Source organism: Falco naumanni, chromosome 4 (genome assembly GCF_017639655.2).
Source record: "Falco naumanni isolate bFalNau1 chromosome 4, bFalNau1.pat, whole genome shotgun sequence".
Taxonomy (NCBI): Eukaryota; Metazoa; Chordata; class Aves; order Falconiformes; family Falconidae; genus Falco; species Falco naumanni.
The window spans coordinates 63,745,883-63,770,791 of record NC_054057.1 but is presented as its reverse complement, the minus strand read 5'-3'; the positions used below and the strand labels follow the sequence as shown (position 1 = coordinate 63,770,791).

The 24,909-nt window shown below is 48.1% G+C and overlaps 1 protein-coding gene across 23 annotated transcripts in view; it reads right to left on the bottom strand.

Annotated features, from left to right (window-relative positions):
• Positions 1-24,909, bottom strand: part of PTPRS (protein tyrosine phosphatase receptor type S) — a 162,823-nt gene that overhangs the window by 75,427 nt on the left and 62,487 nt on the right. For all 23 annotated transcript variants that reach the window (XM_040590975.1, XM_040590969.1, XM_040590968.1 and 20 more), the window contains 3 exons: positions 24,289-24,456; positions 5,264-5,409; positions 4,168-4,309 (listed from right to left, as the gene is read on the bottom strand). In XM_040590975.1, the coding sequence (XP_040446909.1) occupies positions 4,168-4,309; positions 5,264-5,409; positions 24,289-24,376 (376 nt within the window). In that variant the 5' untranslated portion in view covers positions 24,377-24,456. The remainder of the gene's footprint in view (positions 1-4,167; positions 4,310-5,263; positions 5,410-24,288; positions 24,457-24,909) is intronic.

Sequence of the window (24,909 nt, the reverse complement as noted above, 5' to 3'; positions counted from 1 at the left end):
CCTTGTAAAGGCATCTTGATTTAAAATCACTCTGACATTATTCATAAGCTACAGAACTAATCTGCTTTCAACATTGCCTGATTTTCAGGTCACTACAAGAAAAGCAAAACAAGTCAAGTTTGAAGAAAGACTGACAAGAATTTTTCAAGTGGCAAGGTAACATTTCAGAGGAGCCAACATCTCTTTAAGGGATGCTCTTGGGGGACTGGATGCTTTCTGCTGAGCATTTAGAACTGCTTTTTGTTTACCTTTTGCTGATCTAAAGCCAACAATTACAAAAAACAACAGAACAGCAGGGATCTTGCTAGAACTTTATACATGCCCACACCAGATGTCCTCTTGGAGCAGGAAATATGTGAGGAAAATTTCAGGCCAGAATTGTTAGAGAAATGTATGAACACTTCATACAAAGAAATCAACAGGGAATCACTAGAAAAAGAAGTTCTGAAAGTCTGTCCATAGCAGCCTGAACCATACTCCAGTAGCAAGTGCCACAGACCTTACCTGTCTAACAGCCAGCCTTCCTCTGTCTTCCAGAGTACAGTAATTGTCAGGAAAAGAGAGCACTCGCCAGTATGCAGTGATGTATCAGGGTACAGTGAATTCTGTTCCACTACATGTAGCTGGACCAAGCACTGTTTTTTATGGGATCGCGCTGCATTTACTAACGACTTACAAAGGGTAACCTCCACAGAACTCTAGTAGCTTCAACAGAGCAAAGGACTAAGCCAGTCTGGCTGGCCCTTCTTGAAATCCAGCTTGTGCCTCCCAGCAGCAGAGGCAATGCAAGCAGAAAGTTGCATCAAGGCTCCCCTGTACTCTCAGCCCACTCAGCTGCCAACAACATAGGAAAATCTTTTGCAGCATGAGAACCTCTGTTAAAGAAGCAGAGAGAAAGTATAATCTATAAACAGGAAGCAATAACAACACTAATAAATTTGTATATCTTTCCTGGGAGCGTGGAGCTTAGAGAAACTATACCAAGTGGGAACTGGGCTGCCTGTGCCAACTGGCTTCCTTTCTGCCTAAGTTACAATGAAAAAAGGACAGCACCTGGAGTCAACAATAACTGGAAAACACTTCCCCAAACCATTTTCTTTCCTTTTCTTTGGGCTCTACAGGAATCAGGTTTGCAGGCACTATGTCTGGCCAGCTGCGGGAAGAACAGCAAGTCTCCATAGCCCTATCAAAACTCAGATCCCTCGAGAGGAAGAGCAGGAAGGACGAGCAAGCCAGCAGAGCTGGTGTTAGAGACTTTGTCTAAGTTGTACCACATCCATCACAAGCTCTGCTTCTCAGAAGCTCCCAAAGGTTTCCTCTCCTGCAGCTTCCTGTTTTTTAATGCACGTGGATTTCTGACAAGGTCTGATCCAGTAGCTGTCATGTGCATAAGCGAAAAAGGGTTTACTCTCAAAACCTTCAGCAGCTGCATCTAGTAGGGAAGAATGTATTATTTTCTCTTCTGTTCATGAGACTCCACCAGTGTTGAAGAAATCCTGTAACTGTTATGCATGTGTACAGCATGAAGGTAGACACATGTATGCTGAACTGTGATTACAACAGCACAGCCAACAGGCTGCGGAATTACTACCAAGCCCATCCTGCAGAGCTTGTAACAGCTGGGGCCCAGGTTTCCATACTCCACAGTACGGCAAGGTAACAGCTTCTGCTGATGACAGCTCACATTCATCTCCAAGCTGTGGAGCAGCCCCCCCACCCCCACATGTTAAGCATTAGTTCTGAAAGTGAGAGAAGAGAGTTGGAAAGGACAAGGAGGCCTTGCAAGGAAAGGTGGAGAAGAGACAAACAGAAGAGTGGGTGAATGCAGAAGTGGGGAGGAAAAAGAGAGGAATAGACGCCAGCATGCTAACTTTGTCATTGTGGAGATTAGTGGATTTGTGCTTCATCCTTTTAACTTCCCCAGCACTTAAAAATGCAGATAAAAGAGGAGACAACCTTTGCTGTGTGAAAGCTAAGGAGAGATTAAGGATGGAATAACTCCAACTGAGGCAGGGATGGGGAGAGTATGCTGTAAAAACTACTTCCTTGATGCTCTTCAGCAATGTCCTGGCCCAGGCCCGCAGCCAATTACTGCTCCCCAAATCTGACAAACTGGGTACCCTACCTGCTCTTGCACTGTCAGTTAACAAAGCTACCACACCAGGTCCTATTAGGCAAACAGAACAGGAGTGCTTGCAAGAGCAGCACAACACAGGAGCAAAGCACACAGTAATAATGTTCTGGTGGGATCAGCAAAGTGCGTAATTAGTCAGGCGGCGGGGAGATGTAGCTCCTGTTCTGTCATCTGGCTCTCTAGCTGACATGTATGATGCTGATACCGGAAGGAAGAGCTGCAAAAAGACACGTACAAAGAACCTTGGTCCCTAAGGACAGTCACTGAGCTCAGCTCATCGTTTCCCATACACTGCAGCTTCCTTTCAGTGGAGAGTGCCTTAAAAATGCTGTGAGAATCCAGGATTTGTGAGGGCAGCAGCTGGAGGACAACCACCTCTCTTGCCACTGGTTGTAGCTGAAGTCAAGGGGTAGAAACTTTGAATATGATTGCAGGGGCACTTCCCTCAAACTGTCACAGCTCCCAAAGAATATATGGGAATAAGTGTGAAGAATAAGGCTCCCAGCCCTGCAGGATAACTGCAGCTAGACACACTCGTGCCATAAAGCGCTGTTCCAGTCACCTGACAGATACATCCCACCACGTACTGCTAACAGAAGGTTAAATGCCATGCCAGGCAAAGGAGCTACACAAAGATTCAAATGCACATACACAAATCTGTCAGACATGATTGGACCATGAGCCCGCACGCTCAAAGGCAGCCAGCATCTTGACAACACAGAGCCTGCCAGGTGGGCAACAGAAGGGATATTCCCCACTACAAGGGGAGGTCAAGGGCTCTGCCATGCGCCCTCTATGTCTGGTCTTTATTTACAGCCGTACATTGGGGATTTGCACACAGATTTCGCTCTGCGCTATTAAGGATGTGCTCACTGTCTCTTCAAACAAGAAGATTTAAGATGCTCTTGGAGACAACACAGAAACTGCAGAAGAAAAAGCAACTGTCATACAGGCAGAGCTACCACTTGGCCTTACGAGGATCACACACTGCCTGGAGCACCTAAAACTATGGTTAGCCATGCTCACTGCACAAATAATGGCTCTGGCTGAAAGTACCCTGATTCAAAAGCCCATGGCTTTTCTACACCATCTCCTGCTGATGGCTTCATCAACAGCCAGTGCTCCCAAGCTAAACTCCCTTCAGGAGCTCTCAGGCAGTTATCCACCACACCTTTTCTGCCAGGATCACTCACACTGTGGTTTGAACAGAGACCACTACGTACCTTTTCCACTAAAACGGGTCAGTTTTAGCAAGCAGCCTGGCTTAGTGTTTCACACAACAATTTTACAGATCTCTGGGGTAAGAGTAATCATTCAGAGGCATCCACAGCAAGACCATATTGTTCCCTCCTCCACATCAAGTTCAGGGAGCATATTTCAAACAGATGACATGAAGGAGGCATCCATGTAAACATCCTTTATAGTGGGGACAAGTGAAAAAGAACCAGAACAAAATGGAGAGGGGAACTGTTTTCTTGGAGAGTACATGGAGCAAAGGACCTCTGGAAAGAGGGAAGATGCCCAGAAGGGCAAAATAGGTATCTTGCACATGGGAAGAGGCTGGCATTGCTACCAGCTGTATGAAAGCCCATGCAGATACACAACCAACCTCAGCCCATTCAGTGATTCCTCAGCTAAGGTTTTCTTGGGTGTCTGGATGAATGGTGCCACATTTCTGAGGATAATGATGGGGATTTTCTGGTGCTGCTCATAAACCCGGGGAAGGAATTTTTATTGGAGGGCAGGGAAGGTCACAGGGTCACAGGATAATTCAGGTTGGAAGGAACCTCAGCACATCATCCAAAGCTCCTGAAGTGGTCCATTTTTAGCTTTGTTTCTTACATAGCAATCTCATGACTCTCTGGGGTAATAATAGCAAATAGATCTGACAGGTCAGAATAAACCAAAAAATGGAGGACTTTGTGCCTTGGCCACACATTTTTTAACAGCCTTTCCTCTCATCTGAAGGGAGAATCTGAAGGGTCCCTTCTCCCCTGTGACACTGACATAGGGCAGGCAGGCATGCTCTTTACCTCGGAGGACGGTGAGCTTGGCATGGACGGTGACCTCCCCATGAGGGTTTTGAGCAACACACTCGTAAATGTTCTCATCCCGGGGAGTCCGGAGGGGCTGGATCCTCAAAACAGCACCTGCACTTTCATCAAATTCAATTGTCTGGGGGATGAAGGGAAAGAGAGACAAACACATAGTAAGCCTCCTTGGATTAAAAGCAGAAGGCTCATTCTTGCTTCTAAAGGAGGCAGCAACATACACACAAGCACGCACACTCACAAACATACTTCAGCAGCAGCCCCACAATGCCCTACACATAACCAACATGGTCAACTTGTCTTTCCACTAACCTCAAGGTAACAGAGAACTGTCACATGCCAAACCCTGTCTCTGACCACTGACCCACCAGCACTGCTATGTACATCTCAAATGCACTGAAAGAATGAGCCATGGTGACAGTGTGTACGGAATGGGTGTTCAGAGGACAACTGTGATGAAGGAGGAGGAAAAAGACCAAGTGAAAACAAAATGAAAATGAACTCCTGCCTTGTTCCTCCATCTGCATGGGCAGCTGACACCACAAAGCTCCTCTCAGCACACAGCTGCCTGGCTGGGCTGAGTCCCACAGCAAATTCCACAGGATGACCTCCTAGTCCTTGTTCCTCCCCTCTCATTTCTATCTAAACAATGCCAATTGTTTGGGTCTGGTTGCCAGCAACTGTAATGTTTACTCCAGGCTGTCCCAGGGTTAAAATAATGAGTCATGGATGGGTATGAAGGTGCATTTACAGAGCTGAAGTACCACTTGGGGGTTGGTTTTTTTTAGGGAAGGAAGAAGACAGCTTTATATTATATCCCAGGAGGGGAAAAAAAACCCAACAGAACAAAAGAAAAAGCTCCCATCATGTAAGTGAGCCAAGTTCTCTCTTTCTTTGGAACAAACCCAGCTGTTGACATGGCCAAGAGCTTGCGTTTCACTCCTTCCACTGTTAAAACTCCTCCCCTTCCAAATCTCCCTTTATTATCGGGTCTGGAAATGGCCAAAGAAAAGCACTAGCTGCTTTGCACCAGTCTCTCTCTATATATACAGGCACAAATTTCAAGGATTTCTCTTACCTCAAACCTCTGAGAGTTTACTTTTTTTCCTTTCTTGTTCCAGGTCACCCGTGGCTTTGGGTCTCCAGTCGCTTGGCATACAAAGGAGGCCACCCCTCCTGACACACCAATTTGGTCCACAGGTTTTTTAATGAACACAGGGGGACCTTTAAAAAAAAAAAAGAAATATCATCATTGGCACAAGGAAAGACAAACTCTAATAGATTGTTTGTAATTAATAGTAGCATTATCACTGCTATTCTTTAATGAACACAGATGAAATTACTCGGCTTTTTAGGAACAAACAGTCTCTACCTCCATTTTACATATGAAGAAGCTACAGCACAAAATGATTAAGGGCCCGATCCTACAAAGAGATTTCAATGTGATGATGTTGCAAAGCCTCTTTTAAAAGTGGACTTTTAAACTGTTCTGCACAGGGGAAACTGCCCTGGCAAAGCCCATCTAATGATCACCGCCAAAAGCTGCCAGAGCTGAAAACAACGTCTAGAAACACTGAATTGCACTCCTTAGATCCTAGCAGGGGATTTATATTATTATTAAGGAATGGGGGAGATTTATAGGAACGTACCCAAGGCAGGGGTAAAAAGTGGGAGAAGGACCATGAAATAAATGGTACAGTAACTTGGCACACAGTGATACTGAGGAGGAAGGTGTGAAACAGGCTGATGCCAGTGGCTTTAGAATATGAAACTTCCTTGGCTTGAGCACCTCTGTTTCCATCAGCAAATTTTTTCTCTGGCCCTCACTGGTACATTTACACAGCAACAGGTATGCCACCCTTTGGAACAGGCAAGTTGATAGGATACAGCCCAACAAACGAAAGTTGTGATCATTTCAAAACCATCCAGTTGTCAAAACCAAGAGCACGGCAGCCAAGTCTGCAGTCTGCTCCTGCAGTTCCCCCATCCCCTCTTCTCATCATGAGACATCTGAGAAAAACAAGAAATTCACGCTGCCGAAGGAAGAAGCTAAAAGCTTCTCAAACTCCTCTCATAACCAGATGCTCAAAGGTGCAGTGATGCCTGAACAAGCACACCCAGAGCCTGGGGCTGCGTTTTAGCCAGCCTGGACCCAAAGGAACAACACTTGAGCTTGCAGCACCTCTCCCTCACCCCCTGCCGCTGATTTCCATCCATGTCCGACTGCCTTTGCAAGGAGGGGAAAGATGCCGGGATGGGCTTTCTGACCAAGGAAGGTATCAAGGGCCTTCTCATGAGAGGAAGACGAGGCCAGGAGTGTTTGTGCACAGCCCATATTGCCTCTACCCTCAGGGAATCCTCCTTCCGTGCTCTAACCTGTTTTCCCTGCACGGTTTCCTCTCATCTCATCTAGTTAGTTTAAAATTTATTGAAATATTTAAATTACAAGGCCACAGCTGTGTTCAAATAAAATCACTCAGATCATAAAGTTGCCGTCTGTTATTCTTGAGAAAAGCAGACCACATGACTCTGAAATGTGTGTATTTATATGTACATACTCAGAGTCTATAAAATAAGATGTAAACAGCCTACCAAGGAGCTTAAGAAGAGGGCAAATGGTAGCTAGAGAGAAGTCTCCAGGGTCTTTTAGGGGTCAAAATACAAAAAGAAGAATTCTCCCCTTCCCTGCTTGGTGTGGCCAGCAGTATATAAATAAAAGCCACTGAGCAAGCTCATGTGATGCAATCAAGCATTTGTTTCCACGCTGGAGGTAAACACAATTTGCTGGAGCTGTTTATGTCCCACTGAATGCTGTGTGTACAAAGCATCGGATTTATAAATATCCAAATCTATATTTAGAGGTCAGAGTCTTCTTTGCAATGTTACAGCTAAAGGTTATCAAGCAAGTCCCACTGGAGGTTCTGGGACTGGGGTATCTGTCTTCCATCTGGGAAAGGCAAACCCAAAACTTTGCTTCAGGCTAAAGTATAAATGCTCACTCTGCCCGCAACCTGACTTTCTTCCTCTCTTCTCAGTTCAATATCTGAAGAGTTTGCAGAACTCAATTCTGCAGGTACAGCCAAAAACATCCAAGGCTTTTAAGAACATATTATTGATGCAAGTTCATTTCCTAAAATAAAACCCCCTAATAATCCTTAATGTCACATATACATTTAAATGGGCACAAACAGTATGAGGAGAACACAGCTGAGGAGAAAAATAAGGTTCTATTTCTGTCCTGAAGAAAGGGACGGTGCTCAAAAAAATAGTGAACTTGGAGTCATTGCTCAGCAATCCCTTTTTGGGGACCTCTGTTGACTCAGTGTGTGGTAACAGGGAAGCCAAGCTGACCTGTGAACGCTGCTTTTCCTGAGCTCACTGCAATGCTGAACTGCCTACAATAAACCCTTAGACAGTGAGAGACAAAAGAAAAGAAACCCAACAAACATCCTTATCAAATAATCTATTAGATGTTGCTACTCGCTTGTAAAAATCAGTGCAAATCAAAGTTAAATTGTTCATTTTAACTTCACCCAGGCCTCAGAACTCCACACTTTGATTCCCCGCCCCGCCCCCACCCCCCCCCAATCACCCACTGTGCTCCCCACCTATGCACCCCTAGTCACTGCAGCGCTTGTCACTGCAGCCCACGCCAATCACAGAACAACCCTCTCCCCTCAGAACAAGAAAGCCAGCACTATCACAGGCAAGGTGGTGATGATACAAAGCTGAAACAAATTCCTACATGCTGCGTAGGACTGCCACAGTTCTGCCGTGCCAGGTCCAGCTTGCAATGAAACATACAGTTAGAATTCAGTCTTCAGCTCTGCAAATGGCTTTGAAAGCCTCCAAATGCAGGAACAAGGTGCCATGTGAAAATGAAACACTATCAGCCCACTCAGAGGGGCTTATGTGTTTCCCCTCATTTGCCAAGACTGCAGGACCTCCATTTCAAATAAATAAATAATCACAGACAGGCATTTTCCAGATGACATACTTGCAATCCAGGAGATTTTATATCACTTCACATATACTCTCCCTCATGGAGAGCTGAGAGAAGTCAGTGTTGGAAAGACCAAGTTTGAGTTCCACCTAGGTCCAGTGGTTACAAGAGATTTTTCTTTTTCCCCTTTCTCTGCTTGCAAAGTAGCAGAACCTGTTTTTTTGCAGTATGGAAAACCCTGGAGCTTAAAAGAATTTTCCTACTATGAGAGGCTTCCTGCAGGGTCTCGGTCTCTGGAGAGAAGGTTGAAAAGACCGGATGGCTGCTGTGTACCTGTGATTCTTCTCTACAGCTTAATGGAAAGCCATCAAGTCAAACTGAACCTTTCCCTCCTGCCCACCACCTACGCACTTCCCAAAAGCAACAGCCAGGGCAAGTGACACACTGGCTAGTTGCCACTTACTGTAAGGAAGAGACACATATTCACCATCCACCCCGCACTCTGTAATTGCGTCTGCAAAGACGATCAACACACATGCTGCCTGCCCTTTGGCCCAACCTCTGCCACCCCTTCCAGAGAGCTCCGCGTTCCCGAAGGCTGCCGAGGGCAGGCGATGGGACCATGCGCTCACCATCCCAGTCACTCCTGTGCAGACGACCTCCAGCTGGCTTCACATTCCACAGCACAGACCTAGGGGAACACAGGTGGCGCTGGCATCTCTTCAGAAGGGACATGACGCACATTTGCTGCTGGGATTTTGTGAATTCTAAGGTAGACTTCGAGCAGAAGCTGCAAGGTATAAGGGTGGGGTCTCCTACTCATCGCCGAGGCACACGCACTAGAGGAGCATGGTATGACATCAGCCCACGTACAAGGGCTGCACAGCAAGGCGGCTTTCATCACAGAAAAGGAAAATGGTGCTGCCTCACCTCTCCTTCCTTCCTTCTTTCATGTAACACCAAAGCAGAAGTTCTTCAAACACAGTCATGTAAAAAAACCCCCAATATCTCCCTGCTAACGATACACAGATGACAAAACAGCCTGAGAAGCTTTGCTGTAAAGAAGCTTGAAAGACGTAGGAGTGGGGAAAAGGAGGGGACATCTCACCCTTTAAACCCAAATGTCCCTCACGAACTGATGCTATGGTGAACAGTGGGTGACGGACAAGGAGCGAGGGAGACAGGCCAGCCAGCCACCATATGCCTGTCTGAAACATCAAAAGCTGAAGAGAAAGGGATGGAGAATCCAGAGGGGATTTCAGGGTGGTAGAGGCAGGAGCACAAATGGGCTCAATATACCTGAGCTGACAGCTAAAGGGGAGCAGGATGTGGAGGAGAGAAAAAGAAAAAGCAGATTTAAGAACTTGCACCACAGGACCTTCCCCCTTGCTTCCTGCAAGCCTGGTGTCCCGGCAGAGCTGGTGGTGGTTCTGCAGCACTGCAGGTGGATTCACAGAGGGACAAGGACGAGACATTTGGCCTCGCAGACCACAACATGGTGCAGGAGCAGCTTTCTCCACACTACCCCGGTACGCTCCAGCCACAAAATGGGAGAGAGCCTGAAAAGCTGAGAGGAAAACTCACACCGGCTCAGCCGAGGCAGCTGAACGAAGCCCTGGCGGTGCCACAGGCTGTGTGACACTGGCATGGCAGCCGCCAGCCCACTGCCCAGCTCCCTGGGTCGCTTCAGGGAAGACCGACCCGGGTTAGCCCCAAGGGGGTAAGGAGAGAGGCAGGTCACGGCGAGGAGACACTGACTCCCCTGGGTCTTTCTGAGACAAGATTGATTCTCCAAGCATCTTGTGCCAGGTGGGTACCCCAACACCCCCCAGCCGCATGGCTCCGGGGCTGGCTCAGAAACAGGAGGCGCTTTGGGCAAGGCCTGGCATGGGCCACACGGAGCAGCCCGCACCCTGCCGCCCCGGCCTGGGTGACACGGCCAGAACCTGCCCTCCACTGCGGGGCTTCTGAGGTGAAACCCTCCGCCCCGACAGGCACAGGACCAGCCGGCAGCACGCCGCCCTCCACCTCTCCGCCATGAGGAAAGAGAAGACCCCACACACCTCGCTGCCAAAATGGCCAGGAGACCCAACTGCGAACTAAACAGCTCCTCCCTCCCGAGCTGCAGCCTGCCAGCTCTGCGGCAGCTCCAAGGCAGAAAGCTGCTCCCACAGGGAGAGCGACAATATGTCCACCACGTCCCCTTCATCCTGCGCCCCACAGGGAGGCCTGGAGGTGTCACTGCCTTAGTGACAGGCCTGTCTCGCCCCACAGGGGCCCAGAGGATGGCCTCTGACCACAATTACTGTATTATTTGCCCCAGCTGTGGGAGGGAATGGGCAATGTGAGCTGACCCTCTGCCCCGCAGGCTCTCCCTGAGGGGGCTGCAGAGAGGCGCCTCCATATCTCTGCTTCCTCTTGACCCCCCGCTCACCCCCCTCACCCCCAGCAAGGACCCACCGTGGATTTTAGACAGCGAAATTCACCTCTGCGCTTAACACCTCCGCCTTCTGCAGCCCCCTCCCGCCACCCCCAGGGAAGCATCCCAACAACGGGCCACAAATAAAGACAAAGCCCTTATTCTTTCATCTGGCCCCAGCACAGGGAGCAGTGTGAACCTGGCTGACAGGGCCTATCGCCCACAGTGACAGCAATCCATGGAAACAAAAGAAAGCCAGCTAGAGAACGTGTATTTTAAAAGCTTTTGCTTCCATTTTCGGTGCCCTGGACCCCGTTGTCATCACTGTGGAGGAGGCCCACGTGCTGGTCCTGCTGAACCACAGTGATGGCACACGAAGCTTCAGCTCCTCCTTCACTGGTGAATAAACCCTCACCATCTCCACCATGGGGAATGGAGCCGGCTCAATGCCATACCCAAGACCTGCCACAGAAATGAAAGCAAAAGCACAGCAGCCAGGCCATTTTCTTGCTGTTTAGCTGGCTTATCATAGCCTTCCTAAACAAGTGCCGCAGCCATCTTTTTGCTCACTGCTCCTGGCTGACCTTCAACAAACGGCCCCACAAAATGTCAGCTGAGCCCAACATTTCCCTGCAGAGCAGCCCACCATGAGAGCATCACCACTACAAGAGACATTCAGGGCATCTTAGCCAGTGACAACTTTTATCCTAGCTCAAAAATGCTCAACTGATCAAAATTCACCCTTTTTTGTGCATATATATACACACACATACGTGCAGTTCTGCCTTTCAAGAGCAAAGGTAAAAGATGAGACCATTAAGCCACACGTGGTCAATGTTAATTTGCTGTTAGCGTTAGCACACCCCAGTCTGCTCTTCCAGGCTCCAGATGATTCCTACAATCGGGATTCAGATCTCTGGCTCTGACACGAATTCAGCTGACCTTGGACACACACCCTTCCCTGCACCTCAGTCTGCCACACGCAGCGCAGAGGTGACAATCGTCGTTTCTCACACCTGCCTGCCTGCCTTGGTCTAGACACTACAAGCAATTTGGAGCAAAGGATGGTTTCAGAATAGATCTGTTCAGCACTCAACACCCTAGGTGGTATTGCACACAACTATAGCCTCTAAATATTGTAATACAAACAAAAAGAAAACAACCACACAAAAAAAACGCTAGAGACAGAAGTCAGAGACCTTCTCCTACATGTACTTCTTGGTGGGAGAAGAAGATAAAAAACAAAACCCAGACAAAAGCTTTGCAATCTCCCAATAACCAGGCCGTGTTAGCTTGAACAGGGACATCTCTCATCATATGTCACTCACCCTCTTCTAACTTCGAGAGCAACCAGGAAGGAATCCAATGGCATTCTCAACGGCATGCAAAGGGTCAACCCCCCTGTCTTCTCCTGCTCTTCCTCCTCCCCCTTCCCTGTGGTTTTTGGGCTTAAACTTTCTGCTGATGTAGTGAAACTCCATCTCTGTTTTCCATAACTGCTAATAGGCTCACCATCGGAAAAGGAGCACAAGCTGCTCCCCCAGCTACAGCCCTGGGTGGTAGTGCTTTCATCTCCCCTCCCAAAAACCTCTCTGAGAAAGTGAGCTCCAGGTTTGGCCAGGCACTGAGTGTTCGCTGGATTAGGAAATGTGTTTTACACACATGCGCTGCTGCGGTCTGTTCGCATGCAGCAGATGCATGCCCTGCATTTGAGGGATCAAGATGGGAGCACTGAGCAGCTGGGGACAGACTGGGAAGCATGGCCAGCGGAGCAGAGGAACAGCTTTGCCACACCAATGAACAGGGAAGCTAAAGAGGGGAGCAGAGTGTGGAAAGGATGGGAAAATCAGTGAGGATAAGGACAGAAGAGATCAACAGGGAAAATGCAAGAGAACTGGAGCAAGATGGAGAGGAGGGAGGTGTTCAGAGCCAGAGCAAGGAAGTGAAGATTAGATAAAGCAGACAAGCCACAGAGCAGATGAAAACAGGAGAGAGCAACCAAATTTGAGACAGATGGAGAGTGGGGAGCAAGAATGCAATGTTTGGAATGGGTACGCATTTCAAAGCAGCAGCATTAGGGAGCGGGGGAGCTTGCAAGAGAGGTAGAGGCAAGAAAGATGGCTCCATAATTCACATTTTTCTTCACGAGAGGAGTGAGAGCTGCAAAGTGGGAGCAGACTGATGCAGGCTGTGGGGAGGGTCTCTATGGAGACACTCAATAAGATTGAAAACACCCCTTGGAGAGGTCCTGCAGAGGCTCTGGTTCCCATGAAATCCAGGGTTTTACTGACAGATTTTGCACTTTTTTTCCAAGGGCTGTTTCTCAGTGCCTCACAAATAAAATTAAAATGAGGGTTTTCTGACAGAACAAACAAACAGGGAGTGAATTATATTCCATTTCCCCGTCAATAACTTCTCCCCAACCCAGTCGTCTTATCATCATAAAAAGTCCATTAAGCAGTAATTGGGGAGGCAGGAGAACACAGGGCTGGTCCATGAAACAGAAGCACGCTCGCTCCCCAACTGGCCTTTTCTGGGAAGGCAGACAGGATAATTATAGGCTTCAGACAGAAACTTCCTCTTACTGTCAGCAGCTCTTGGCTCCCTTCAGGGAGATGGGACTGGCAAGGTTGGGGAAAGGAGGGTAAAAAAAAAAGGACAAGGTATTTTTTTGGAAGTGAAGTACTTCCACCTTGCTATTCCCCTGCTGCTGATCCACGAAAGCCCTTACCTGACTCAGAAAAGCTGGGCTATACACAGGTGAATGCAGGCTGTTCCCTGTTGGACATGAGGGAATGTCACTTGAAAGATGACCTCTTCTCCTTTCTTGCAAGGCCCCAGAGAGGGAAGGACAGAAGTGAAGGAGGCAACCCAGGACAGGATTTAACACAAACAGAAAATGGGTGAGAAAGATCAATAACTCATTTCATCCATCTTTCCTACACTGGCTGTCCAACAACCCCGGCACCTGCTCCCTTCCGACGCCTGCCCGTGCTGCCAGCTCCCACCTTTCCCCTCAGCCAGGATGAGGCAGCAGACCTTTCGTAGCCAGCACCGTGCCAAGCTGTTCTTGCCATGAGGCTTGTAATTTTGGGGATCGGGCACATCCGTACAGCCTTCAGGCTCCTATTTGCAATGCACTCAGATACAGACCCTCTGGAAGAGCAGGTACGAGCCTCCAGTAGTGGAGGCAGGATGAGACTGAGGCTATTGGAGATCTATTCCTAGTTCTGACACCCAAGGTGAGAAAAACCACATTATCCTGCCTGCTGGAGGGGAAGCATAATCCTTCCTTCTGGTCTATTTAAACTGCTAGTTTTCAGGGATGGGACAGTGCCTTATCGCATGGGAACAGCAGCTAGTACAAAGTCATCCAGTTTCGGCAGGACTTCTCCAGGCTACCATCGTACATCCATATGTATGGAAAGGATCTGCCTCCCTCCATAGCACAAATGATATTTGTCACTGCCACAGATCAGCCCCAGTAACAGCCCCAGTGACTGGCACCCTGACAGAGCCAAGGAAAATGTTCTTCCAGCTGTGATTTATGCAAATGTATAGGGCACACTGTAGGGATACACATATACAGGATGCAAACTGCTCTACAGGGCAGGATGGAGAGCTGTCCCTGTCCTACAGGGAGTGGGACGGTATTCTGGACCTTCTTATTCCCTCCCTCCCTAACACACGAAAATGTACCTGGTGCCTCGAGCCATGCAGCGTGCACACATCAGAAACCACCCATCCTGTGAAAGCCGTGACCTGGTGGAAGCCCAGAGCACCATGTGAGCTTCAGTTTAATGAATGAAAAATGAGGGATTAACATTAGGGGTGAAGGGATCTGTATTTTGGCAGTAAAGGACAGCGAACATGGCAGGCAGCTGGTGCCAGCATCAAAATGGACTCTGCACATAAGGCAAGAAAGGATGGAAAAGAAGCAGCATTTAGCAGCATATGAAGTATGTGCAAGAGGGAACATGATGTAGAAAATACAAGACTGAGTTTGCTTTCAATGCATTCTGTGGCCCCACTCCACAAACCTCCTCTTCCCGTGCCTCAGTTTCCCCACCTCCCTTCTCTTACGAATTCAGATGGAGAGCGCTTGAGGTGTGCTAACCACATCTCCTTACCTCATCTCCTTGTGCTTGCTGCCTGCACCCAGCGCATGGCGGTTCCACCCTCCCTTCCTGGTACAAATCAAATTGAGGGGCAAAGGAGAAAGTGATAATGCTGATGGCCCTCTGGCCAGGATACTCATTCACCTTCTGGCACTACAACACAATGCCAGGAAGAAAGTTGCTCCTTGTGATCAGCAAGAGCTGAAGCAGACAAGATGGTAGCCCTGGGATCAGCCACTGAGGGGCCAGCAAGCACAGGAGCACATGCAGCCTCAGCAACGTGTCCAGCCAGGACCCTGGGGGTATACAAGCACTTTCAGTCAACTGTAACAACATCTCATTCGTATTTGTCCGCAAGCCCTATAACAAGGCATAATAACCCAGAGCAGAGAAGGAACAAGAAACCCAAGGAGTTATCCTGGCCACTTAATGAGAGCCCCTTGTCCATCAATGTCACAACAGCAATCCCAGATTGTTTGACATTAGAAGCTTAAGGCAGGGAGCTCTCCCTCCCCTTGCCATGTTACTAGGACAGCTTCTACTCCAGCTGTGTCATCGATACTGGCATCCTGGAGAAGCTCGATTCACCCACTACCTAGAAAAGACTTGGCTCTGTACTCAACCTCCGCTGCTCTGTTTAAGCCACCAAAGAATCAGAGTCCAGGGGGGATACCAGAACATGAAAAACCACCTCCTATGGGACAAGCCTGAAAGAAGAAAAAGCCTAACAAGCAAAGATCACAACTCCCAGGGGGCCGTGCCATCTTAATATAGCCCAGCAGAGGTCCTGAGCCACCGAGAAGTGACAGCAGAGTCAGCAGCAATGGGGAAAACAAACGGCTACAAGCTTCTGCATCTCATGGTCTTTCAGAGGAAGAACAGTGCTAGAAGCCCCAAGGATGTCATCAGGGAGATCAGTTCTGATCCTTGGTTTAGTGATATGACAAAGACCTTTGCAAAATGTAAACACAGCTAGGTCTCCTGCCTTGTACTGCCAGCTCAGAAGGGGCTGCAGCACTACAGCAGATGAACGATCTCAACCAAGATTTGCTAGCTAATGCATATATGTAGGGATCATTTGGGGATGAAAGGCACACCAGATAAATAAAATATCATCTGATAAAACGCTGCTTTTTTACTCCTGTAAATAAAAGATATATTACTTCCACTTACTAGCTGTTGTCTGCTTCTCTTTCAGGCAAGAGAGGAAGTCTGGTCTACAGAAAAAGGGTAAGGTACAATTCCTAGAGCACAGAATTTGAGGTATTTTCAAAAGCTTGTTACATCATTCCTATCCGACCTCTGGTAAGAGCTCTCAGCCCACATTTTCCATGCAACAAAAGGAGATTCTGGGTATACAAGCTTGAAGCATCTTACCCTGGGTCTTAACGGTATATTGTGAGCTTGTACTGCCTATTAGTATTGAGGCTGGGATGTCAAGGGAGCTCAGGATGGGAGATCTTGAAAACAAGAAACCAAAACCTACCAAAGCCACGATTAATGGATGAACACAACCTTTAATGATCATGAACTTTGACTCCTACCACACGAGTCATTACAATTTCTGTCTCTTAACCACCATACTCATCATTCAGATTTGTAGTAAGCACATCAACACAAAAGAAGAAAAAAAAGGGAGAATGCAACAACAGTGCTGAGAACTGACAGTGGTGGGAACCTACCAAATTCAGCTTTGGCGTAACTAGAGATTCAGTGAGCGAGAAAAATAACGCAACACATGAGCGAGAGAGAAATGGAAACACGAAAAAGCAGCAGCAAGGACCCCTTAAATTCTTCTATCAAAGACAGCAATTGAGGAAGGTGAGCTTTTTTTTTTTTTATTAGGACAGGTTTCTGTTCATGTTTGACACCTGCCAAGGGAGGCAAGGGATGGCTTCTTATCAGAAGGCTGTAATACAGCCCCTTCAGGCACCAGGGCAGAAGATGCCTTCCCCTCTCAGGTGAAGGCGGTCCCTCAAGTGGCAGCTATTGGAATTAACTACAATTAGCAGGTCTTGCAAGGAAAGGGGAGTATCACAGCACTTACAAAGAAAAAAACCACAGAGAAGGCTCTCAAAACCAAACAGATCCTACTCGTGCAGACAGACAAAGAAAAACGAAGAGCTGAAGGGTCTTCCTGGCTCAGTGGGTGATCCCATGAGAGTCAGTCTCAAGGTGATCTTTAACAGCTGAACTGAAAAAAACCTACACCATCTTCTTAGAAATTCACTGAAACAAATCAAAGTCCAGGCTAAAGATTTGTAAGTGACAGCCCTCCTAACACTGTGCTCAGACTAATTTATAAATAAATCTATAAATTCTAACGGAGTTGAGGGAGGAAGATGACATAGCCAAATTAATTTGATTTTATTAATTAAAAAAACCACCAAGTTTCATCACCCCACCACTCTTCAGAGGTTGTATGAGAGTGGGGGGAGGTATGCTCATTAATTATGCAGAAAATGCAAAACTATCATCCTCTGAATGAGTTTAAAACAAGGAGAAACCCTTTCAGAACAGGGAGAAATTACTCCCCAAGGCAGCTGAAATTTCTCTTGCAACTTCAAAGGACAATAAATTATTCAAATCGCTCACGTCACTCCGCACACTCGCTCACTCTCTCCCCTTCTCAATTTTATGCTCCTGAGTCAATTAAAGGTTTGGAGGACTCAGAGAAACTTTGTAGAATGCTAAACCAGTTGCAGCTCCTTCTATTTATTTTTTTCCTCTTTAAAGCTTTGCTTTTCCTCTCAGCCTCAAAAGGAAACAGAAATAATTCTGTGCATTACAGATTAAGCTAGCGGCATTGGTTTTAACCAAGCTCGTATGAAACAGTAATGTGTCATGTCTGCAACAAGCAAGATGGGACATGCGAAAAATTCTCTACAGAACGATACTGTAAAAACAGGTCAATTCATGCTCCTTCCTGTCAACTGTTTAAATCACTCACTGCAGTATGCCCTTTCAAAGTCCTAGCAGTAGACATCCAAAATATATTTATAATGCTCTCTCCTGGCAATCTTCAGGTTTAGGTTAGCTGTGATCTCTTCCACAGTCACGCTGTTATCTGCTGTGCCCTTGGACGGAACAGGCGCCTCCTCTGCCAAACTGTAACATGACTATTTAGCGTTTGCAGTATGAGAACCCCAAACCAAGGCTGAGACTAATTACAGCGGACAACAACATGGCAAGAGTAGTCCTTGGTCAAAAAAGCAAATCTAGACAAGCAAAAGGGGGGAAGGAGGGTTGGGAAGGTGTACCCATGGAGCGAGGACGCTCCTGACTCCTGTTCTAGTACCTGGCCCATAGGCTGGATGATGGTTAGCTCCACCACGTGCAGCAGATGGTATAAAACGTGACTATTTTAATGAACTTTAATAATCCCCCAAAATTAAAGGCAGCTGCAGTGCAGAGAACATCATAGCTTTCTAAGGTGGGAACTGGGACCAATTATGTTGCAAGAGAACATCCTTGACTGGAGGGGAAGACTGGCACAGAGTAAATAAAACTGTTCTTTGGAGATTGTGTCTCACAGGCCAATTTGAGCCCAGATTCCATCCCACACACACTGAAGAACGACATTCCTCTGGTTGGGTGTCCTTGAAAAACACTCTGCTTGCCTTCTAAGAATAATATCGGGCTTGCCAGGCCACAAAAAGGGTGGGAATACCCTTGCAGATTCCCTTTAGTGACCCAGAATTTTCCTATCTATCCTGTCTTGAAAAGACACAACCACGCAGACCTTGCCAGGCAGATGAAAAGCTGATGTGACCCAGGGTCTTGGTGCAACACCAGAAAGATCCTGTCCTTCCTGGCAGCGTGTGCAAGAACTGTTGGGCGAAAAGGACACCCAAAGGGGAAAGTCACAAAGAAGTAAGTATTGGCTTTCTGGTAAAGCCTGACACAGAGTAAAAGCCCTAGTCTTGGCATCCAGGTATGGCGAAGATTTTCTCTATCACAAACACTTTGTAGATGACATTTTCACACAAGCTGCTTGTTTACACAACAAACAGATGCTCTTTTCCCCTAACTTAGACATCTAATGAAGCTGAGCAAGAACCTCTGTTTGGGAAAACATCCTTTATCAGGAGACACCCATGACTGGGTCCCAAACACCCGTAGCTGCTGCTGTCCCCAGGTGCTCCTCAGCAGAGATTAATCTAATAAGCATTCACAGCGTGGGGCACAGCTGAGACCTGGGAGGTGACAGCCCTCCCTGCCCCCAAGGAAGCTCTTTCAAAAGATGATTTATTTCCTCTTCAGGTCCTATAGAAGACACAAACTTTACAATTCAAGTTATCTAAAAAATAAAAGACACACAAAAAAAGAGAAACACACCACTCAATCCAGGCAGGCAAGGTTTAATTCAATCAGGCACTTAAAGAAGGTGATACAGAGGCTTCATTTGGTGTCCTTGAGTGGAACAACTAGTCCAGAACCCTCAGCAACCGCAGCCTGGATTGCAGCTGGCAGAGGGAGATGGTGACAAAGGAAAGGGCAATTCAGAAACAAGGACAGCGAGGTGTCTCCCTGCCTACAAAGGCAACTGGTGCATGGGGAACACAAGCAGCAGGTGGATCCAGGGCAGGGCAGCAGGGATCTCTGCCTTCTGGGAGGATGCAATTCAGATGGTGCCTCCTGTTGCACACTGTTAAGACCCTACTCACTGAAGGAACAATGTGCAACACCAAGTAGAAACTCCACCACCTACCAACTGACTACACAACCTCCCACAGGTCCCCACCTTCACTTCTGTTGCACACTGCTACAGCCCACATTCACCAAGGGAAAAGAGCCTTTCCACAGCATCCCCCCAGCTCCTCAGCCCCCAGCAGGTACACTGTCATACACCTCAATTGCTCGTGAGGCAGTTCAGCCTCACCACATTTCGGCATCTTCCTTCTCTTAGGACAGCACTGTTGCATTGTCATGAATCAGTCTCCAACACTCATAAATGGAGCAACTTTCTCCCACAATGCAGAACAATTCACTCCCTACTGATGTCAACTTAACGTGTCTATCAAGTCCTAAGATGGAGCCTCCTTGATTTTTACTGCCATTTTATCTGACAACTGCTGTCTTGGCCAACAACAGATCAAAACTAGGACCTTCAGAGCTAAATGCTGCGAGCTCTGCTGTAGACGCTAATCCTCTGTGGATAAGAGCACAGGACCATTCAGAGGAGAGGAATCAGATACACCTGTAAGTCACTGTGATCTGGATCTCAGCAAGGCAAGTCTTGCAGCCAGCCACCAGCTCCTACATCTCACACCATGGAGCACACACGTTCCACACAGCTTTTTTCACTGCATCAGCTCCCAAAATGCAGTACCACTTTGTCAACCTGAACATGGACCTACAGGAGCTCCTCTCCCAACCCACAGCACTTGTTTTCCATCCCCGCATGCATGGTGCAACCCTTACTGCCATCTGCTGCCAGCCTCCACGGATGCACTGCAGCTCATGGAGCGCAAGAGCCTCCCGCACACATGCACGTGGCATGAATTACTGTGTTCTGCAAATTAATGGTGGAGCAAGGGCAATTAAAAGGAAAGCAAGCCAGGGTAATGCATCATAAAAAGGGCTTTATTCTTTTATTTTGTCAATTGCAATTTAGATTTAATTATTTATGGTAATACTTCAGAGTGTGCTGGTAAGCGTTCTATAATGTGATTTATAAAAGGAAGGAAACCTAAGTAATAAGTAATGTTCACTACTGCATCTGCTATTAAATCTTTGCTGGGATGGAGAGAGCCACATGCCAGCCTTCTGTATATGCAAAGTACCAATTAGCAAAGCACTACTGTAAAACGCAAAGGTTTAATCAATGGAAAAATCCACTTGAAAACAGCGAGCATGCTGATTTCAGTTATAAAAATTACCCCATTTCTATACCATAAGTGGCTTTTTATCTGCAACTGAGGAGCACTTAAAGTGGGCATGTTGTTCCTTCAGATAGCACAGGAGGGCAGGAGTACCTGACCACTGCCCTAAACCCCAGTCAAATGCAGCTGCAGCCTGCCCAGTGCGGGCAGGAAAACATCCTGCCCAGCCACAGCCAGCCAGACGAGACTGATTCTGCACAAAATGAGATGCTTTAAGGTGCTCACTGCAGGGATTTTATGACTAGGGCTGGGTGCATGACCGGGAAACAGCAAGGCTTGGTTCCGTGCCCAAGTACGTCAGCAATTTCGGAAACTGTTCCCCTCCCTGGACCCATACCCAGACCTCACCTGTCTGTGCTGTCTGGTTTGCTATCAGCTCAAAGGGGCACAAGATCTGCCTCCTTGGCTGTGCAGTGCAGCACAGCAAGGCACAGCTCTTGGGAAAGGCCTCCCCTAACTCACTGCAGTAATGCCGATTAACGTTACTCACACGACCAGCTGAATTCTTAACAAAACGCTAATACATTCCATTGAATGTGAAGCCATTGAAAATAATCACAGTTAGCAATTTCCAGTTCTACGGCTGCCCTTGACCAAACAGAAGAAACAAAGAAAGTGTCCATATGCAACCCAAGAAAAAGAGAAGAAACAGGTCTGCTTTATACCTTTCAATTATTATCCTCTTCAGCTTCACAGGGAAGAACAGTAGGCAGAAAGCAGTGTGGCGCTTTGGTTTTTTAATTTAAATAGCAGTTTCCTTTAAATAGAATGTTCCTGCCATAGAAAGATTTAAATCACTAACTGAGATCAATTAGCCTCGGAAACAAGGGAAGTATTTTAATGGTCCTTTGATTGCAGAGGCCACAGCTCCTCCAGTGCTGCACTGGAAGAGGAGGCAAGTTCAAGCGCTCAGCCCCACACTTTGCTGGAAGGGGAGCTGCCTCCCGGCGACGCTGGGAAGGTGGTGCCCTCCAGGAGCCAGCAGCCCAGGGGGTTCCCACCTGTGATACAGGCTTCCGGCCCCCGCGGGGGCACCACCCCGGCACTGCCTGGCATTGCACGCCCTGGGGGGCTGTAATGCCTTGGCAGCCCCCCTGGTGAATTAGGGCAGGAAATCGGGTCAGCGTCGTGGCAAGTGCCAGCCAAATGGAAGCTGGCCAAGGGATTACACGAGAGGCAGTGTGACAGAGCCCAGGGCCATCTGATGGGAGAGGACATTGTCAGAACAGAGTGACAGGTCCTCACACAGTCTCTGCAGTTGTGACAGACAAAGCTGTTTGCTGTTTGCACGCCTCAGTGGGGAGCACTGCAGACCAGCTCAGATGCTACTGACTGGCCTGGCACAGGCCAGGCCTCCTCCAGGCAGGATTCGGCAGCTCCTCCAAAACCAGGAGCTCTCAACTCATCATTACCAGGCAGAGAACAACAGCTGCAGAGCAGTTCAAACAACTGGCAACATAACGGGGAGCATCCCCAAGGGCAAACAGGTCAGGGAGATGCTGACATGCTCTACAGGTTAGGAGAAGAGACACCGCTTGGCCAACTTCACCTGCGCATCAAGCAGATAAGAGCAGCCCTGCCTTGGACACCGAGTCCTGCAACCTGCAAAGTTCCTGTATGTACATCTGTGAGCAGCAAGAGGAAAAAAAAGCGCAAAACCTCACTGTTCAGAATCCAAGGACACTGCAGAACTACAGGAGGGAAAAACTTGGCTGCTAGCGGCAAGGTGTCTGCTGAGCAGTGACAGATTTCAGCGGGGCTTGGGCCACACAACTGGTGCCTTCTGTGTCTGATGAGCATCAGCCCTTCCTGAGGGCACATTTCCACCAAAAGTGCTTCGTAGCAGTCAGACAGCATGTGGGATCTCCCAGCTCTGCTGGAACCTCTGAGCAAGTCTTGCCCCACAGAAGACAGGGACAAAGTGCTCGTTCCTTCCCAGGAAAACCAAACACACAGAAAAACTGAAGCCACACAGCCATGATTTTGTGGAGCTTTGATTCTGCAGAGTGCCCACTCCCAGCAGTGAGCACACATGGCTTGGTGTACACTTAAAAGAAAAGAGGACCTCAGCTCTCACAGGCACTCAAGACATCACAGCAGATGAATCAGGGCTCTACTTAAACAGAGAGGCACTTGCACACACAAATCTCCATCTGCGCTTGCAAAGCTGCATTGCTTGTTTTGTAAAAAGGAGGACAAAGTGATTTGGCCAGGAGTGTTGCAGCAAACCAGTGGCAAGAATGGGACTCTGGAGCCCTGACACTGGATTTTCCACTGTTGCATCCCCTCCCCTCCTGATTCTACTGCACAAAGAGCCAGGAATGGAGATTTCTGCTTTGCAGCCTCCTGCTTTTGTAGGAGCCAATGCAGGTAGCAGCCTACCTCCCAGCAGCGCCCACTTTCACAAGCCACCAAGGCCACCGCAGCCCAGGTGGAACACAGCAGCTGGCTTTAACCATCCACGTTGGCTGCTCAGACAGAATACAAGAGCATCGGCTGCAACATCCAAGTAGGACCCTGGAATAAACACTTGGGCAAAAGGCTCATGCTCGGTTCCTTGCTGCCAACCACTGCACTGCTCCTGCTGCTCAAGACGGGCAGCTCAAACTGAAGCCTGGGTATGTCTTTCTGAACACTAGTGGCACCGTTTGAGGTATGGACTGACCCACAGCTACATGCCAAAAAAATGGCCCTATATAGTGAATCCCCCCGGAGCCCAGCTCACTTCCCGGGCTCATTAAATGAAAAAGAACAAAAGGAAACATTACCTTTCCTCACAAGGACATTTGTCCCACCAAAGCGGGGCTGAACATGAACCGAACAAAACTCGATCGTGGCAATGGCAAATATAACCCCACTCGCTTACCGCAGTGAAGAGAGAAAGCAATGTTCAAGAAAAAAATCTCCCAGCAACAAAAGGTCGAGGATCCATTCAATCCTCGGTGACCGCATCATCTTAATAAACCCTGATAACGAAGCGATTACGTTAAAAGCTGTCAAGGGCTACACTGACCAAAGCAGCCCTCTCACCAGCTTCAAGCAGCTTTGCTGGGGAAGAAAAAAAAGTCATAATTCAATCAGCTTGGAAAAGTCTATTCCCCACTGATCCCAAGTGATCAGCCTTCGTGTCGAAGGAACATTACATTCAAGTCACTGAAGATTTTAACTTTTTTTTTCTTCCCGTTTTCATTTTTTACAGCAAGAACTGAAAGGCAGTGAAAGATAAAAACGGTGTTAAACTGGAACTGGTTCACTCAGGGGAAGGAGAAACATAATGCTCTTTCTTTGGATGCTGTTTTGAATCCAGCCCCAGCAAGTAACATGACAACGGTCACTAGTGTCTGACAGATGCCTGAAAGGCAAGAGCAGGAGAGGACAATATGGGTGAGCTGGGTGAAGATGGGGCCGGGAGAAGGGGGAGGAAGGCTCTGGCAAGAGCTGTCAGGCAGTTCCCTCCCCTTCTCTCCAGCTCTCTGGCAGTCTTAGGTGCAACTTGAGATTCAACGCAGGCTGTGAGGACATAGCTGCCCTGCGTCCCTCTAAGACAGGACTGGGAACAACAGGAAGGCACTGGTGGAAAGCTAAAGACGCTGGAAAATTAAGATACATGATCAGGTAGTAAGCACTTCTTTGATGCTAAAAAGGACAGGGGGATACTTTGCTGGCTCTAAGCATTAAGGCTTGTTCCTGCAAAGCATGGGTGAAAATAAGGAGCAGAGGAACAGCAGAGTCACTTACTTTCAGCTATGCACCCTATCAGCAGCACGGAGAGAAGGTTCACGAGGGAGACCAGCGAAGACATCCCAGGGCTGGGAAGGATCCTCATCCTCTGCAATGGCCTTTAGCTCCAGCCAGGAAGGCTCCGGGTCAGCAGGACTCACAGCGTCTCCCCAGCGTTGTCAGCACCTGCGTATGCACAAAGGCAAAGGGGTGAGCACTTGGAGGGAGGACGAGGGCAGCCGACATTGCAGAGGGAGGGGGCAGCTGAGCAGTGCCCAGAGCGCCAGCAGGGTCCCCAGAAAGCGACTGCTGTGCATGGCCTCTGTGGGGAGGCCAGGCAGTCCTTCGCCTTGATACCACAAAGGACTTGGCCAGCTCCATCGCCAAGCAGACTGGTGGGGGCATGAGGCCAGCCTGCTCCAGCCTCCCTGCCTCAGCAGGTAACGGCGCATTTCTGTGCATGCACTCACACAAAGGGAGGGAACAGCACAAGAAAGAAAAGCGTAATCAGAAGGCACCAACTGCACAGAGCCTGTGTTTGAAGTTTAACACCCATCAGCTTCTCTCCCCTCCCCAACAGAGGAGAAAGGCAGCGCTGGCCAAGCAGCACACATGCAATGAGGTGTGAAGGGATCTGAC